The sequence below is a fragment of the Cuculus canorus genome, chromosome 7 (assembly GCF_017976375.1).
Source record: "Cuculus canorus isolate bCucCan1 chromosome 7, bCucCan1.pri, whole genome shotgun sequence".
Taxonomy (NCBI): Eukaryota; Metazoa; Chordata; class Aves; order Cuculiformes; family Cuculidae; genus Cuculus; species Cuculus canorus.
Window position 1 is genome coordinate 7,739,432 of NC_071407.1, and position 17,817 is coordinate 7,757,248.

At 39.6% G+C, this 17,817-nt stretch overlaps 1 protein-coding gene and 1 non-coding gene across 2 annotated transcripts; one reads left to right on the plus strand and one right to left on the minus strand.

The window, feature by feature from the left end:
* On the plus strand, positions 1-10,512 carry DNAJC12 (DnaJ heat shock protein family (Hsp40) member C12). The gene is made up of 5 exons (XM_009568181.2): positions 1-229; positions 3,367-3,445; positions 5,723-5,862; positions 7,047-7,248; positions 9,344-10,512. Exons 1-5 carry the CDS (start codon positions 152-154, stop codon positions 9,436-9,438), a joined length of 594 nt encoding a protein of 197 aa, XP_009566476.1. The 5' UTR covers positions 1-151; the 3' UTR covers positions 9,439-10,512.
* A 5,375-nt stretch (positions 10,513-15,887) lies between these two features.
* Positions 15,888-15,969, minus strand: TRNAS-UGA (transfer RNA serine (anticodon UGA)). Its single transcript has one exon. It is a non-coding gene; the product is annotated as a tRNA-Ser (tRNA).
* Positions 15,970-17,817: the final 1,848 nt, after the last annotated feature.

Here is a 17,817-nt window from a genome sequence, read left to right on the forward strand (position 1 = left end):
CAGCATTAAAAAGCACTGGAGAGAGCTGCAGACCTGAGTGCAGACTGCCTGTTTCCCTGGGCCACTTGTAAGCCCTGTGCGAGCTTTGTATTGATATTGTATTTTACATCCTCTGCGACTGGGCTTGAAAAAGCCTGCTGGACCTGTCCAGATGGATGCAATTCTGAACTGCAGACCGGATGACTTGGAGGATTACTACAAGTTGCTAGGATGTGATGAACTGTCTACGGTAAGAGCCTTCCCCACCTCCACTCCAGGTTAATAGCATTTTAAATGCCCTTGGCTCTCTACAGGGGAGGATTTGAAGTTATTTATCTCTACAGGCAGGACTACTTGAAATGCATTGTGAGCCTTCTTTCTTGTCACTTCTAGGATCTGCCTTCGCAAAGCTCAATTTTCTGATCTGTATCCTGATGCTAAGCTCCTAGAATAGGGCTTATATTAAAAGTGTCATATAAACCAGGATAGTGTTAGAAAATCATTAGGCTGGAAAACAGCTTGGAGATCACCAGCTCCAGCCATACTTGTCTGCTACTAAATCATGTCCCCAAGCACCTCATCTACCTGCTTTTTAAACATCTCCAGGGATAGTGACTCAACCACCTCCCTGGGCAGCCTGTTCAAGTGAAATAATGTTTTTTTCATTCGCGTAGTTCAACATGTGATGCGCTTATGAATCATGAGCCGACTGCATCGACAACATCCAAATAATATTTTGGAATATGTTTTCAGTTCTAAAAGGTGCAAAAATTACTGCTATTTGTATGCAGTTAATGCAATGGATGTTCATGTATCAGGTCACTGATAATGCTATTGAGCCTCTCAGGTTTTATACTAGTTTTTTATATTTTTTAAAAACTATATTCATTGGTTGGGAGGAAAACAAAAAGTATACTTTTCATTCATCGTATTAATGGCTTTTAAATGCTAATTTTTAATACATTCAAATAGTAGTTTTACTGATCTGCCTTGGTAGGAGATACTTGCTCTCTAGAGTAGAGACTTTAGGATGAGATCTAGCTAAGCTAGATTTGTAGCTAAACAAGTGTTTTTCTTCCTAAAGATGTCCATGCGACATTTTTTTGGGTAGTCTGGGTAACATTTTTTAATCTAATAGCTGTATTAACTGGAATTGTGTGTTGATTTTGGAAAAGGAGTTTTGATTGCTCTGCTGTAATGGAGGGTGTGTTCAGCATAGATAAAAGCTGTATTTTGCTCACTAAATTTAATCGGATGTTTTCAACTGTCCTAGGGGTCAAATGCTGGGAAAGTATGTCTGAAAGCATACTAGCAAGTAACTTCGATCTGTTAGAGAACGCAATTTGAAGCTGTTCCTCAGAGAACTCACATCCCAGCAGAGGGCGGTGGTAAAGCTTCTGTGTAGGCTTGTTTCGCAGATGCTGTTTCTGATTTTCCATCTCACACTAATTCTTTAAGGGCTTAGCAAATCATGAATGGTTCAAGTATGTAAGATAATGATTTTTCAAATTACTTCAGAATTAAGTTTACAAGATGGAATAAACGCTAATGGGTCCTAAGAAATAATCTGCCAAATACTATTTGTTGAGAGAAGCAGCAGTTGTTACTAGATTATTTTTCATGTGGGAGTAGGAACCGAGATCACAGGTTGACTGAGGACTGTGGTTGCCTTCCTTCGGGATGGTGCACACAATTACTTCTAAGAGTTAAGAGAAAATTATAGCATTACAGGTGGTTTGTGATCACATTACTTTGAATACGCAGTCAAGTATTTGCAGCAGCGCAGGATTCTTCCGGCATGCACAGCACGTTCGTTCCCAGCTGCAGTACTTGCATCGAAGGTGCTGAAAATTCTGCTTTTGAGCTAACCTGATGAAATTTAAGCACAAATACTCTCAATTTCTACAGATTCAATTCCCTGTATTCAAGTAAACACCCATGTTCATTCTTATCTTGTAGAATTTTGCTCATGGACTCCTAGTTTATGTTTAGATTTGAGAGGAAGAGGGAAGATGTCTTTTCCCAAGAACAGTGTTATTCATCTATAGTGAGTCTTGGATACCTTCCTTGCTAAAACATCTTGCTGAATATTTTATATAAATTTCATATATTTTGTATAAACTTCCCATAAACCTTTCCTTCTGCTGATACTCTGCTGCTGTACATATTTTAACCTTTAAGTTTTAGAGACGGTAGCTGGCTATATAGTAACCAGTTCCAGCAAGTTCCCTGTACAGTGTATACATTTTTTAAGTGTCTTACTGACTGAAAATAAACCACCTTATATCTGTCCTTCCAGAAGAAGTTTCTAGGGAGAAAAAAAAGTGAGGAATGCTTAAGATACCACTGTAGACCACATTTTTCCCAGCATACGACAACAACATTTTTGCCATCTAGTTGAACTAACTGTAATTTTATTCTGAAGAAAAAAGATTATGAGTCTTAACTTTGAAATAAATAATTTAAATTGTATATGGATATCAGGATTTAAAAGATGAGGAATTTATATGAACACCTTTCTAGCATGGAAAAGGATAGTAGCCAATTGATATCCTAGGGGAAATTGTTGTGAATGCAATAAGCTGTACTGAAAAGATACAAAGAATCTTTGTCTTCTGAATTATCATAAGAAGCAGATAGTGTGAAAAATCAGAAAATATGGGAATCTAAGCTGATGTCCACTCCAGCGGTTTCCTGTATTTTGTTAACTGCTAATATGTCTTTGTTTTTCCAGTGGTTGTAATACTTTATGGACCTGTAAACTGTGTGAGAACTTTTCATTAACTAATAAAGTAATAAATGGCAATTTTCTAATATTGATTATAGGTTTATTCTGTTCCAAACCAACCTTTTTGCACAGAAAATCAACAGGAAGAACGTGACCTGCTGGTTATCTAGCTTTGTGGTGTCCAAGGTGGAAAGGTTATGTGGCACTGGCTACCTTTCCTATGAAGAAGCTATGGAGAAAGCCACCACAAATTGAACTTCAGCAACAGGTCTTTACTTCCTGAAATGAGTTTTTATTAAAAATTACAATTGATTAAACAAAATGAAGAGCCGCTGAAGCATTTTCCCAGCATGGTGAAATGTAAGGAAAGGGTTTTGTATACGTGATCTTTACACGTTTTTCTTTAAGCTGCCTTGCCGTATTGGATGATTGAGCTTCACAAAAATAAGGATAAGGCTATTAAGTCAAATAAGCAGTGTCATTGACAGATGATTGTTGTTACATATTTTTGCTTATACTAACGCTTGTAAAAATGAATAGGAAAAAAAAAATCTTTCTGCAGTCTTTGTTGTTCCTCCCAACCCTTTTCAAAAAGCAAACTTGAAAACCTTTTCTGGGTATTTGTATTTACTCACTGTAAATCTCAACATTCTGTTTAGGTTGAACAAATTCTTGCAGAATTTAAGATTAAAGCCCTTGAATGTCATCCTGACAAACATCCTGGGAACCCCAGAGCAGGTATATATTCTTCCCTGTTTAAAAACAATCTATTTTTTTTCTTCTGTTAACATGACTAATATAAATTCAGCCTTAAGACTTCATTGAATGTTCTTTCTCTCCAATATATTTTAATTGTCATATGTATTGAGTGTATGTCTTTACGTAGCAAGCTTTAATATTCTTTTCTAACACTTGCATGCTCCTCCGTGGCAGAACAGGAAGACATTTGTCTGATTTACCCCCCAGCCCTCCAGGACTTTTATTTCTTTTTTCTTTCTATGGTAGAATATCTTTTAATCCAGAAATTATTTATGGAGTGTACCCCTGTGAAGTTGGTCTCTTTCCCTGCACAGTGGCATTCAAGTGCCATACTTGTGTCAACTAGGTAATTTGCTTCCATGAACAAGTGCATCAGGAACACATAAAATGTACTTTAGTTTTTTTTAATGTAATTTAGTGACTGGAAATATAGAGAAGCCAGCACTGCATGAGTAGCCATCTGTTTGCAGAACAACAGCATGCATTTACGTTTATGGAAGTGTGCAGTTCGTCACACCTGTGACAGCTGGGCAGCATCTGTGTTATTTGGAGACAATCTTACCCATTCATAACCACAAGATAGCTTTGATCAGCTTACTGACATCTGAATTGCTTGTATTATAATAAAGGTTGTTCTTTTCATAATTATGGTCCCCAACAAAAATGTGTTGTGGAATAATTAAATCTGCTTCTCATTTTGCACCAGACTTTTCCTTTCCTTGTACTATAAACTGAACAACATAAGCATAAACTGAATACCACATCCTACTTACCTGTCCAAATCTGGCTGCTTCTGCTCCCTCCCCAGAGGCAGCAGAACTGGGGATAGCAGATGTTAAATGAGACTCATGCTCCATCGCCTGGAGCAAAGCTCTCGGCAAGGCTTGGCTTCCCTAGCCAAATCTCAGAGAGCTGGCACGGCAGGGGTTAAAAGGTGAAATAGGTGGGATTTTTCACTTTGAGATTCCCTGAGAAGGAAGCCCCTCAAATATGATGTTTGGGAGACAATCTATCAACTATTAACAATAACCCAATCACTGATGTTTCATTTATTTTAAATTTTAGTACAAATACCAATGAAACCAATGGGAACCACTTTCTCTGCAGAAAATTCTGGCTCTTGCAGCAGGGAAACAAGAAACTATTCCAGTGCATGGTCCAGTCTGTCTGCACCACTATCCCCTGGTCCCTCCTCAAATGATTGACACCAAGTACTGCAAAAAAAGGCCAAGTGCCAAATGTTGTAACAGTTTTCTTTGTCAAGGAGAAATATTTTATGCTCCATTTACCTTACAGAATGTGAAAGTTTATATTTTTTTCTTTCATCAGCTTAAATCTCAATAAAGAGTAATTAAAGTAGCCTTTTTATTTGTTGAAAACTACTGACACTAGAAAAACGAAACCTAATAGAACTGCCCCCTCATCCTGTTGTCTGTTGTTTGATTTATGGTTATCGATTTTGATTACTGTTTGAGCTTAGTGTATTTCAAAAGAAATCTCGCTAATTTGTAAACTGTACTAAATGAATAATAATAATAATACATCATTATAACATAGGTGACTCATAGATAGAATCTTTGTAACCCTGCTCTAAATAGCAACAGGCAGCTGCATCCTTAGTAACCACTTAATGAAATGTCATCCTGTAGGGAAAACTAAGAGCTCTCATTTGTGCGGTCTGGTATTCAAGATGACATTTTAGCATATGTAAAAGTTGTACCTAATAAAATGCACAAGTTAATTTGAACTACATTTAGATTCCTCTTCTTTGTAATAATTTTTTTCTTGTCTTTTTTTTTTTTTTTTTGTCCCCCCCAATGTTTTCTTGGTGTTGTGCTTTGCTTTGACTTCCTTGCTGCTGTGGATGTAAGTGTATTCCTTCTAAAATTTATCACTCTGTTTTAATTTCTCCTTTTAAGGTGGTCTGCATGGGGTGACTTGTGCCTTTTGCCTGATGTACTCTAAGTAAGTTTCTCTAAACTGAAGTTTAGGGGATTTTGAAGCCAGTACTCAAATGAGCTTCTTAGTCCTGGCTTGGAAAGGATGTCAGTTGTCACCTGAAGGTGCTACGGTCCTAAAGCCAGCTGAAACTGTGCAAAGCTATAGGCAGAACCACCACATCCCATCATTCAGCTCTCCTTCTGTCTCCTCTACTGTCCTTGCCCTAAGCCATTGTTGGCAGCTCTCCGTTCACATCTGAATTCATTTCTTTGAAAACAGATATTGGCTTCAGTATCTTTTTGGTTTGTGTTGTAGTGGAGAATTTCCAGAAGCTGCAGCAAGCTAAGGAGATTCTTACTAATGATGAGAGTCGAGCACGCTACGATTACTGGCGACGAAGCAAAATCACCATTCCATTCCAGCAGTGGGAGGCCCTGAGCAATTCTGTGAAAACGGTTGGTTTTGCCCAAGTTTGGGCTGTCAGGAGGAGGAAGGGGTAGGGCTGGTTTGGAGAAAATATTGCTGTGAGTGAGGGGATGAGCTTCACCACTTCTGCTGGAAGGGTGGATTTTGGAGACAGGAATAGTGCAGGGTGGTTCCTGCACTGAGGAAGGTAAGGACATTCAGGAAAAAATTGGAAGGGTTTAGAAGCCCATTGAAAGAATGGCTATAGGCTAGTAGTTTTAGAGTGAATTTATCAAGTTGCTGCTTTTATGTGTATTATATGACATTTAAGTAACTTAAGGGCTGTTTTCAAATGCTTCAACGCACTTTGCTTTAGGACCGTTGCATAGTATGTTCTTTTTTTGGAATATTCTTTATCTTTTTTTTCTTGTGATTTGATTAAATTAAGAGCTCATTGAAAAAATCTAGACGGTAGGTTCCTTGGAACCTTGGGCTTCACACAGGTCTTTGGAGGGCCACTGCTAGGCTAGTGAAGTGATCTGTGACAGAGGTAGATGTTCTGAAGGCTGCTTTTCCTCTTAGTTTTGCTACTGAGATAATTTGGTAGCATGTTCCTAGTAGATCCTAAATCCATAATGTTTGGTGGGTTTTTTTGTAGAGTGAAGGATAGTAAAGTCTACTTGGTCAGATTTTAAGACAGGTGAACAAATGTTTTCCCTTGCCAATTCTGCTCACCTCAGTTCTGATTATAAGAGAAGCCCAAGAGCTTCTTCAACTAAGGTGTTATGCCTGAGCTTAAATGTTTGCTGGAAGTATCCTGTCAAGCTTAGCTCAATTCCAAAGTGAAGCTATTCCACAGAATTTAATAGTAAAGCTTTCAAAATTATCTTGTTTCAAAGGGCTCCTTGAAGTCAAAGACGGCTTTGAAAATAGACACTTTCTAAGTCACTTAAGCTCAGTGTCATGACAGAAAAAACTGGACAAAAGCCCCTTAGAATTATTTGATGCATTTGTGCATGTTTTTCTTCATCCTCACCTGACATAAACTATCCTCTCAAGTGCTGTTTGCAGTGGTAAATATGCTTTCCCTTAGGCTATTGACCTGCAAGCTTCTCTCTAATATGTGCTTTTTTTTTGACCATTTATTACAATAATATAAGAAAGAAAAGATAAGTTAATTATAAGTCTTTTAAGGCATAGGAATTAGTTCTTTGTTATTTTTGCATCTCTTTAGTCAATGCACTGGGCTGTCCAATGTAAGAAGGACCAAATGCTGGAACCTCCTGACTTGAATAATAGCAACAACATAAATAATGAGATTTGGACCCAACAGACTGAAAACAATGAAGAGGGATTGTCAGATGGGGACCGGGAGCAAGAAGATGTTGTAATTCCTGATGTGAAACCACAGCCTTCAAGTAATCCAGACTCCCCAAGTAAGTCCAAACAGCAGTTACAGAAAATTGCAGTATCCAGGGACTGGCCTGCAACGGAGGCTTTTAGTCATGAGAAATTCTTCTCCAGAATAAAATGTTTAATTGGTAGCTTTTTTGATGTGGTTTTGGGTTGGGGTTTTGGTTTGGGTTTTATGTTGTTTATTTAATTTTTAAGCTTTCAAACCTTTGTTCCTCTCTACCCCGTGTCTGCTCACTTCATTGCTAATAAAACCGAAAACTGTGGAAGGAAAAAAAATGCATTTTTTTCTAAAATCAAAAGGAAAAGTTCAGTTTTGCTGCTATATCAAAATTTTTAAAAAAGGCAATTATTGTCAGTGATTTTTTAAAAATAACTTTAAAAATTATAAATAAACCATTCAGGTACTATATGTATTTATTTTCTTTCTTCAGCATTCAGTATTTACGCCTAGTTTGCATCTGACGAGTTAGCGAGGAGTAAAAATTGAGACTTGAAGGCTTCTTTGGTATTTAAACTGGTTTTGTAAAAAATTGTGCGTGCCTCAGAATAAAAGTGTGTTTCAAAAGTCATTATCTGGCCAGTTACTATTCGCTGTCTGTCGTTTCGGTTAATACACCTGTTATCAATGTTTACTTACCACAGTGGCTACCCTCTGTTCTGCTTGATCCTTCAGGAGCTTTATAATCTTAGGCTTATGTTATCAGAGAACTATTAAACAAAGTCCTGCCATTTCTTCCCAGCTTGATCAAACAGGAAATTAAATTGAACTGTGAGGGTAGCAAAACTTAATTTAATCCCAAACATTTGTGGAATGAAGAAAATAGATAAGAAAATTCTACAAACAGATGTGTGTGAGGCATAACTGAAAAATTTAAATTGAAAATTTATGCTCTATAAATATAATTATACTTCGCCTTTTTTTTAAATTAAATCATCACTGTATCCTTTTTAAACACTAAAATTTCACTGTAAAGAAAACATCAACTTGTTCCTTGTAATCATGGACTCATAGAATGGTTTGAGTTGGAAGGGATGCTTAAAGAGGGTCATTAGACCCCTTAAAGGCCCTCATCTGGTGTGACCCCCCTGCACTAAGCAGAGACATCTTCAACCAGATCAGGTTGCTCAGAGCCTTGTCCAACCTGACCTTAAGTGTTTCTGGGATGGGGCATCTACCATGTCTCTGGGCAGCCTATTCCAGTACTTCACCACTCTCACGATAAAAATTTCTTCTTTACGTCTAGTTTAAGGTCTAATGGTGAGTTTCCTTTGCAGGTGTTTTCTTTCCATAATTTTTTTAGGTTTTAATTTAATTTTCACAGATTTGAATGGGAACAAACCCATCAAATGCCTGCTTAATTTGTCCAGCATGCGTATGTTTATATTAACAAATATTAGAATGTATTTATTTGACAGGGTCTGCATGCACTTCAGTGTTCATTCTTAATGTCAGGGTGTCGATAATGCTTTTGCTTTGGTCCAGGAAAATTTATTATATTGGATTCCACTTTAAAGCTGGGATATTTTCAGTTGCTGTCTGCTGACCTGTGAGAATTGTGGACTACAACTCCACGTAGCTATTTCAACCAGAATAAGATTTTAACACTAAGTCTGGTAATAGGTTTCAGCTTCCTGAAGCAGGAAGATCATGTTTTAGTTATTAACAGCCCATGATCATAAAAACATAGAGCAGGGGGCTGAAAAGCTCCTGTACTCCCTTGTGCATTGAAAGGACCATTTGTACCTTCCCTCCACACTGCTGCCTTTCATGTACTTAGAGATTTATCACATCACTCACTATCTTATCTTCTTTAGCTTAAGCAAGTGCAATTTGTTCAGCTCTTCTTTATAAGTCCTATTTTCTGCACTGCCATCATTCTTCCTGTTCTCTTTCGGACTCTTCCCAGCTGATGTATATCTTGAAGTTCAGTGTTCGCTTGAGTTCTTGTTCAAATGGTGCCAAGAACACAGAGGTTGTGTCTGCTCGTCAAGAGCACCAGAAGTGAACAATTTTTTACATACTTTTTTGGGAGAAGATTATCAAGTATTGTTTCAGACAACTTAGTTTTACACATGTTTATAATAATTTACTTGCCTTTCTCTTTTTGTCCTCAGGATTTTCAGAGGCAAACTACCTACACTTGCGTTTCCGCTGGTCAGGGGATGCTCCATCAGAGCTTCTGAGGAAATTCAGGAACTATGAGATCTAAAATGCCAACTACGCAAGAGTGTTAGATCATCTCTTCAACAACTCAGTATTTTTTTTTGTCAGCAGTTATAAGTTATTTGTATTTTGTATTCCTTCATTGTGGTACGAAAGTTGTTTGAATAAATGTTTTAATAAGGCTTTGTTAACACACATGCTATGAGCATTACAGATGGAGGTTTTTTTGTTTAATAAGCAAAATTTAATAAGCGAAGCCCTTCTCAGTATTAACATAAAGTGATTTTGTGAAGTTATCTAGAATTTTATATAGTTTTGTATCCTTAATCATTGTGTAGTTAATAGCATTTTTTTCAGTACTGTGATATTATAAAGAATTATTCTCGGTAGAACCAGAAGCCAATGTTAGACTCTAGCATATCGTCCTATTTGGTCATGTTCCAAAAGCTATACGAGAGTGAGCTTTAAACAAAACTGTGCTTATTTCTGAACTGTGTACCTGGTTCACTTCTCTATCGCATAGTGCTTTCCTGTAGTGATTTGCAATGCATCCATGCACAACACTGTTACAAACATAACTTGTTGGAGAATTGTGATCTTACCATACAGATGAAGTAAGAACTATTTATTATCCAAGAAGGTCACTGTGATAGATCAAACTCTCTTAAAAATCCCTTGCTTTCTATTTTAACAAGTACACTTTTTGCACCAGCTGTTTATTTTGGAAGGCAGTTCCAGAACTTCACTTCTCTCATTAACAGCTTTAATCTTATTAAGATTTATTGATCGTTGACTGATAGCCCTTGTACGTGTGCCAGCGTTGTCCTGTGGCTTAATTGTAATTTCCCTCCCTGCTCTGGCCTGGCAGATAGAGTCTTATCAGGGCTTTATATTGTGAGGAGTGAAGAACCAGGCCAGTCAGCATTAATGTATGCAAAAGCTCACATTAAAGTTTTTTGATGTTTTGGGCAATTCTTCAGATTCTACATCGTGTTTATTTATTTTGTATTTGCTTTCTTCTTTGTAAACCTGACTAATGTATCCGGTATTGACATTGTGTTTTTGTGCAGGCAAGTTATTCCATCAGCAACAAATAAAACTTCATGCATACAGATGGAGGTTGTTTTCATTTTTCAAAACTGAAATCCTCTACCCACCACAGAGATCCCTTTTGAGTTTCGTGTTCCTTTACTGGGTGGAAGCTTAAGGGAGACCAGTTATGAATCCTGGGTGTCTCCATGGAAAGCCTAACCTGAAAACTACAGTGTTCTCCCAACATGGAAACAATACTGTGATGTCTGTCTCTCTCTGGAGTGACACGTTTGGCTCTGCTGTGCGGGGTATGAGGTGCTGACTGACTACTCTGCTTCTGTTTGCTACAAATCATAACACAAGTGCATGTCAATGGGCCCCGATAATAAGTACATCTTGTTAACCTCATTACTGTGTTTATTCTGATGCTAGTTTTCTTTACAGGAGATAATACCAGTGTTAACGCTGGTTGTGTTTGTACGAGTTTATAAAAGCTCAAAGTACTGATGTTCTGCTGATGCAGCTGCATCAGTCCTATATTTGATGGCATCAGTAGCAACAGTGATTTTTACAGCACATCATCCTGCTTATCTGAAATCTGCCAGCTTTTTTATCATTCTACATGCTTTTCCCTAGCATATTTTGCAGCTGAAAATATTATAGAGCTGAGATTAATAATTCTCTGTAATATCTGCTAAATGTAATTACAATTTTTTTTCTAGTGCATATACTTCTTTCCTTTACATAAAAGTGTTTTCTCCAGAAAGACTTTCAATCTATTTTATGGGGAAAGACTGTGAAGAATGTCAAACAGTAGTGACAGCAGAAACTCTAATTCACGTGAAGGATACAAAGTACTAGGGTACAATTTTTCTGTCTTCAACAAAACGATGGAAATGCAGCCAGCTGAAGGATTATACTTTGAATCCAGTGGCAGCTCAGAATCTTCTCTCCCCATTTCACGTGCTGATAGAGGTGAAAGAGAGTAGTTGGGTGGATGATTTAGCACCTAACCAGCTGGTTTCCATTGAGAATTGAGTATATAATAGACCTTAGAACAGTCATTTCTCATGTCATTGAAACTGAAGTAATTATTAGCCAATTATGACCCAATTATGACCTAGTTTGTTTTGGCAAAGCACCTTTAGATATTTGTTCTGGATGAATAATTGCAGATATTTGGAAGACTCAGCCCAGCAAAAGCTGACGTCAAAACTGGCGTTTTGCAACATACCTGCTAGAGAACAGTACTGTAATTAGTATTTGTCCTAGTGAAGGAGGCTGGTTATTAATTGGTGCTCTAGCACACTGATACAGAGGTTTTTCTGTTTATATATATATTTAACTTGAAATGAACCAATTTTCTGTATTCCTCACATAGAGTTGAATTATCCTATTCCTAGCAGAGAAAACCCTAGCAGGGGTACAGGAAAGCAGCCAGTGTTGCTTTTGGGACAGCATTGGTGCTACCTGACCTGTTGGCTAGTAAGAACAATTAATGGGAATAAGTAGGCAGCCTAGTTCTAACTCATGTTAGAAAGGAAAATTGAAATTCATCAGTGTTACATCATTCAGGGCCCACCCTCCTCCCCCAAGCATAAACTGCTTATCTGGTTTTTTTTGGTTTTTTTTTTTTTTAAATATATGGTATTTTTAGGAGTTTTTCTTGCAAATAGCATGAAAATAGCTAGCAAATGTCCCACATGATGTTCATAAAAAATAATGTGATGCCTTAGGCTCTGCACTGCTAAGAACATAACATGCTTAACATGCTTAAATATAAACTGGAGCAGGGGTTGTAAGGTGGACCTCAGTCTCTGTGACATTGTGATTAGGAGGCAATAGAGTCAGGTGCAGGTGGTTTTTCAGTGGTCAACAGAGGGCTTCACTTTCTTTGCAAAGTGAGAACAGGTGCAAGAGGACAGTTGTTGGGGGTGGGATCAAACGCAACAACCCCACATGAAATATATTAGGATCAGGGTGAGTGAGTCCTAAGTTGGAGTAGAAGGTAGTGATCTACAAGGGGTGGTAAGAGTGTTTCCTGAATCTTTGTTTTTCTGTCTTTGAGTGAGACAGGGGAGGGGGGGCAGAAAAAAAGAAGATGACAGTTTATGTTTTGTAATAGAAGCAAATATCCTGATGATTAAACCAGATACTGGGTAGTTTTAATTTCCTGGGAATGGGTATTGTTATCTTATGCTTCCATATCCTGAAATGAGAAATAAGACTACTGGGAAGGTAAGCAGTGAAGCTATTGTAAAGCTGATGAAATTACACAGCAAAAGATAAAGCATCTTGGTAAGTTGTCAGCCTCTGCCCCTGCCAGATGGGGTGATATTTATCAGTTAGTTTATGCTGGGTGTTTTTATTGCAGCTTAGTGTATGGGCTTATCCTGCTGCTCTAAGAGTTGCCAAGGCTCCTCCTGATGGCAGGCACTGTGTGTATTTGTTCTTTCACCTTCACTATATTAGTCTCTTCTCCCTCCTATGTTAATGAAGATGAGATTCCTCATATGCTCTGTTTGTCCCAGCTGTGAAAGTCTTATGTCCCGAGTCATTACAGTGGTGCACAATATACACTGGGAACTCTTACAAGTTTTAGATCTCTGACAGGTTATGGATATTGTAACCTGTTGTGAGTGATGGATACTGGAGAAAACTCATTTTCTTTCCTTTCTATTCCATTTTTGCAGTGGTTTGCTCTTGCTCCCTTCTTTTAGTGGGGTAGTGAAGGAGAGGTCCTACTAGAAAAAGGAACTTGCTGCCAATGTTGACAAGGTTTCTGGTCTCAGTGTACATTGTGGTTCTCTGTGCTTTCAGCAAAATGATTTCCTTGTTGCTCTGTCAAAACTATTTCTCTGAAAATATTCATAACAAAGGACTCTTGGTACCAAAGGCCAACAGCACCTCTAAGGAGGCATGATTTGACTTTTCAGCATCATTCTTTGCAGAAAGTAGACTTACTTCATCAGAGGATTGTCAGAGTTGATCCTTTACTAGCAGTTAATTTCCATGGAGCCTCCAAATTTTTGCCAGGTAGAGAATTGTCAGCTCTTCTTTCTCATAAACAACTTTGTATGAATGAGTTTAGTGGGATGAGTGGAGGCAGGAGGATGAGCAGAAGGGTTCGGAGGAGTAATAGACTGTTCCAGCTGGTTGGGCTGTGGTGCCTTTGTTTTCTGCTACTTGTGGCCCTGATTTTCCAAGAATCCAAGTCCTCCCCAGGATTCCGATGTCTATCCTTGGCCTGCCACTGCCGAAGGACTAGGCTGCTTGCTTCTGTGTGGATGACTGATGATTAAAAGGAGCCTGGACATCATGTGTGTCTCTTGGTTTATCTGGATGGAGGCACCTTGCAGGGATGGTGCAGTGGGCCTGAGCCAGGTTTGAGATGAAAATTGCACCAAGTGAAAGAGATATGGAGCAGTACCTTGTTGGGCCCATATTCATTATTGCCTTGCTCTTTCACCCCTTCCTAGCTGAGGTTTAAGAGAAGCTGGTAGCACTTCATCTCCATTTTGTAGCAAAGAGTTAGAGTTAGTGAGGGCCAAGAGGAGAGCACTGAACCCAGGACACTGGTGCGTGTATAGCTGTAGTAGGCCATTTGGCAGTCCCTGCTTACTTTCTTCTGTAATTATGAGAAAATAACTAAAACCAATTAAAACCATATGGTTCTTCCCTTTTAGTGCCTTGATGGAACATTTTCATAAATGTTGCTGAAGGGTGAGGGTGGGGGAAAAAAACTTGGGTGTTCGCTGCTGCTCTTTTTTTTTTTATTTTTTCAACTGCAGATGGGAAATTGGTTTCAGGGAAAAAAGGTTCACTGAATGTAAATACTTTAGAGGACATTTTTTATGCTTTTCTGACAGACTGACCTCTTATTTTTCAACATAAATTTGAAATGACCACATCTTTTGGTGTAGATTACTTGACATTTCCATGCCCAGCAAAGTCCCATGAAAAGGACATTTTGAAGTTTCAGACTTCTTAATAAATATTTATTGGGTTGGTGCTTTGTCTTCAGTAAGACATGTCTTTTGGAAATTGGATGCTTGAAGAGATCAGTAAAAAATCTGGCAACTTTTTCAGTGGTGCAGTCAAAAAGAAAGACTTGGTGCAAAGCTTGGCCGCTGTGTTTAGTATTTTGACTCTTTTAATATTGTCTTTTTACTAATTTGGAGTTTCTCTCATCTGTTCCAGATTACAGGGGTGGGAGTTTTGAGTTATAAAAGAACAAAAGAGTTTAAGTTCTTGACTGATTGAATGAAATCAAGCCTCATGTGGAAAATAAATTATTTTGTTTTAAATTTGATATTTTTCAAAGTGACTAACGTACTGCTTTAAGCACGCGCTTCTAAGCTGCTGTTGGAGTACAAGTACGCTAAGGTGAAGGTAGCACATTGTACTGCATCTTAGCAAAGGAGGCTTAAGTTGGTGCTCTTGAATTTAAAACTCTCTTGCCTACAATGTCTGAGATGCCCGATTCCAGTGTCCTTTGGCAGCTACCTTCATATGTGAACTTAGACATTTCATTTTAAGGTTATGGTTGCATACTACACTGTACCATTGTCCATTATTTACTAATTTAACTCTCCTTCAGAAGTCTAACCTCCAACACTTGCATGTAACCTAACAGAGAAAAGCACCCAAACCCGAGATCCCTGGAAGCCTTGCCAGGGAGCACTGTGAAATGTTCATTTTGATGTCTGCTTAAGCAAATTTTTTTCCCTCTTTCTTTTATCTAGTTTTGAGCAGGGATATTCCGATGTTTTCTTTTCTTCCCCCTGCTTTCCTTCTTTGGCTAAATTAACTTGTATTAGCAGAACACAATGCTAGAAAGTGTAGGTGTTTGTGTTGGGAATTTGGTTTTGTGACACAGGAGTGAAAAAGTGGCTGTTCCTCTGAGGAGACCTTACAGCGACCTTCCAGTACCTGAAGGGGCTACAGGAAAGCAGGAGAGGGGCTGTTCACAAAGGCTTGTGGGGATGGGATGAGGGGGAACAGGTATAAACTGGAGAGGGGCAGATTTAGAGTAGACCTAAGGAATCTCCTCACGATGAGAGTGGTGAGGCCCTGGCACAGGTTGCCCAGAGGAGCTGTGGCTGCCCCGTCTCTGGAGGTGTTTAAGGCCAGGTCAGATGGGGCCTTGGGCAGCCTGATCCAGTGGGAGGTGTCGCTGCCATGGCGGGGGGGGGGGGGTGGAACTGGGTGGGCTTTAAGGTCCCTTCCAACCCAAACCATTCTGTGATCTGTTTTGTGCCGCTTCTGTTTCTCGACAGAAGCTGAGGGTGTGTGTGTAGGCAAGGTCCGCTGAGCTGCAATAGCATAAATACGAGAGAAGTGCCTCTGCAGCACCAAGAGGGGTTAACTGAGAGTAGGCTCGAGGAGTAAAAACCTGCACACCAGGAGAAGGCAAAGACAACCAAGCCAAGAAAAGAAAAAAAAACCGAACCCCCACGGGCCCGCAGCGAGCAGGGTTCGAACCTGCGCGGGGAGACCCCATTGGATTTCAAGTCCAACGCCTTAACCACTCGGCCATCGCTGCTACCGGTAGTAGAACGTCCGCCCCGAAGCTCTTATCGAGCGCTCGGGCGGCGGCAGTGCCCGCCCCTCCTGCCGAGGGCCAATGGGCTGCTGGGGGGGGCGGGCCGGGCTGGGACTGGGAGGGGGGGAGGGGGGCGGCACCGCCGCTGCTGGGCGTTCCAGCCGTTGCTTTCTTACTTTCCCGTTTTTAGGTAAAAAAATATATTTAATACAAAACTTCTCTCGCCTACTACAGAAGTTCTCTGTCATCTGGCTTTTATAGGTGTTTTCATTCACTGTAGCTAATTTCTTTTACCCTAGCAGTAGTGTAATGGGAATGAAATCTAACTGGACTTTATGCATATGCTGCAGTGGCTAAAGAAAATACTCTTTTCTTTTTTTTCTTTCTGCAGAGCTTGTTTGTCCTAGGGGTGTTACCCTGTTTTTCTTTCTATGCACAGAAATTGTCATAGAACCATAGAATGGGTTGGAAGAGAGCTCAAAGCCCATCCAGGGACACCCCCCACTGGCTCAGGCTGCCCAAGCCCCATCCAGCCTGGCCTCGAGCACCTCCAGCCATGGGGCAGACACAGCTGCTCGGCGCAGCCTGGGCCAGTGCCTCACTACCCTCATCGTGAAGAAATTCTTCCTAATGTCTGATCTAAATCTTCCCCCCTCCAATTAAGAGTTGCAGAATGATTTGGGTTGGAAAAGACCTCAAGGCCCATCTAGCTCCAAACCCTGTGCCATGGGCAGGGACACCTCCCACTGGGTCAGGTTGCTCCAGGCCCCATCCAACCTGGCCTTGAACACCTCCAGGGATGGGGCAGCCACAGCTTCCCCGGGCAACCTGGGCCAGGGCTTCACTAATAACTTTTTTTTTTTAATTTTAAAAATGATTATTGTGCCCCCACCATTTTTTTGGTAAGAGTTATTAATCAAGAAGCATTTGTGATAACTTTAACTTTTCTCCATTACAAAACTATTGCTGGATTAATAAAGATCTTAAAATTGGCCTATGAAATTAGCCTTTTAGGGCTTTTCTATGGGAGGTGAAGCCCTATTGCCTGACCATTCCAGGCCCATGGGCTTTTGCCAGGTTGCGATAAACACAGACTTGTAAAAAACACAAAGGTACTAACCTGAGCCACTGAAACTCGAAATTAGACTCGGTATTCCCTTTATCTCGCAATTTGTAGTGCCTAACTAGACTGGCCTGTAAATGACACAGAAAGTATTACATTTAACCAACTACATTCAAATGAATCTTGAAAAAAACTTTCTCTTTGGAGGAAACTACTTGAGCAGCGCTAGAGTGACCTCCAGTGTTCTTTGTGGAAGCTGCAGGTAGGAGAGCAGACGGGATTTGTTGAGGTACCGTATGAAGGAGCACTTTCATGTGGTGCTCTTTGAAGATGTACAGTGACCAAAAAGAGATTAGAAAGTAATTAAAACCTCGAGATACAAGCCTAAAGTAAAACCGAAACAAATTCCTAATAAGAAGGTCTGTTGTAGATTGCTGGGCAGCCTCTGCATGTACATGTTTTTTGTTAATAAAGCATGCTACCTACTCAACACAATCTGATTTTAGAGAGCTTAAAGTCCAATATATTGGCTGCCTTTTAAGTCTGAGGCAGTGTCAGAGGAGAGAGGTCAAAAGAAAACTGGTCTTGGGCAGTTTGAGTAGGATAGAGCTTCCCCAGCATTCAAGTAGGCACTCTTACTAACAGATGCCTCTCCAGCTGCTCAACTCATTTTTTTGCAGATATCAAATAGGGACATCCTTGTCCCTGGCGAGCAAGTAAGCTCACCTGTTTTGGAATGGTACGAGCAATTCTTCAGAAATACTTTTTGGTAGTCATTGAGCAGC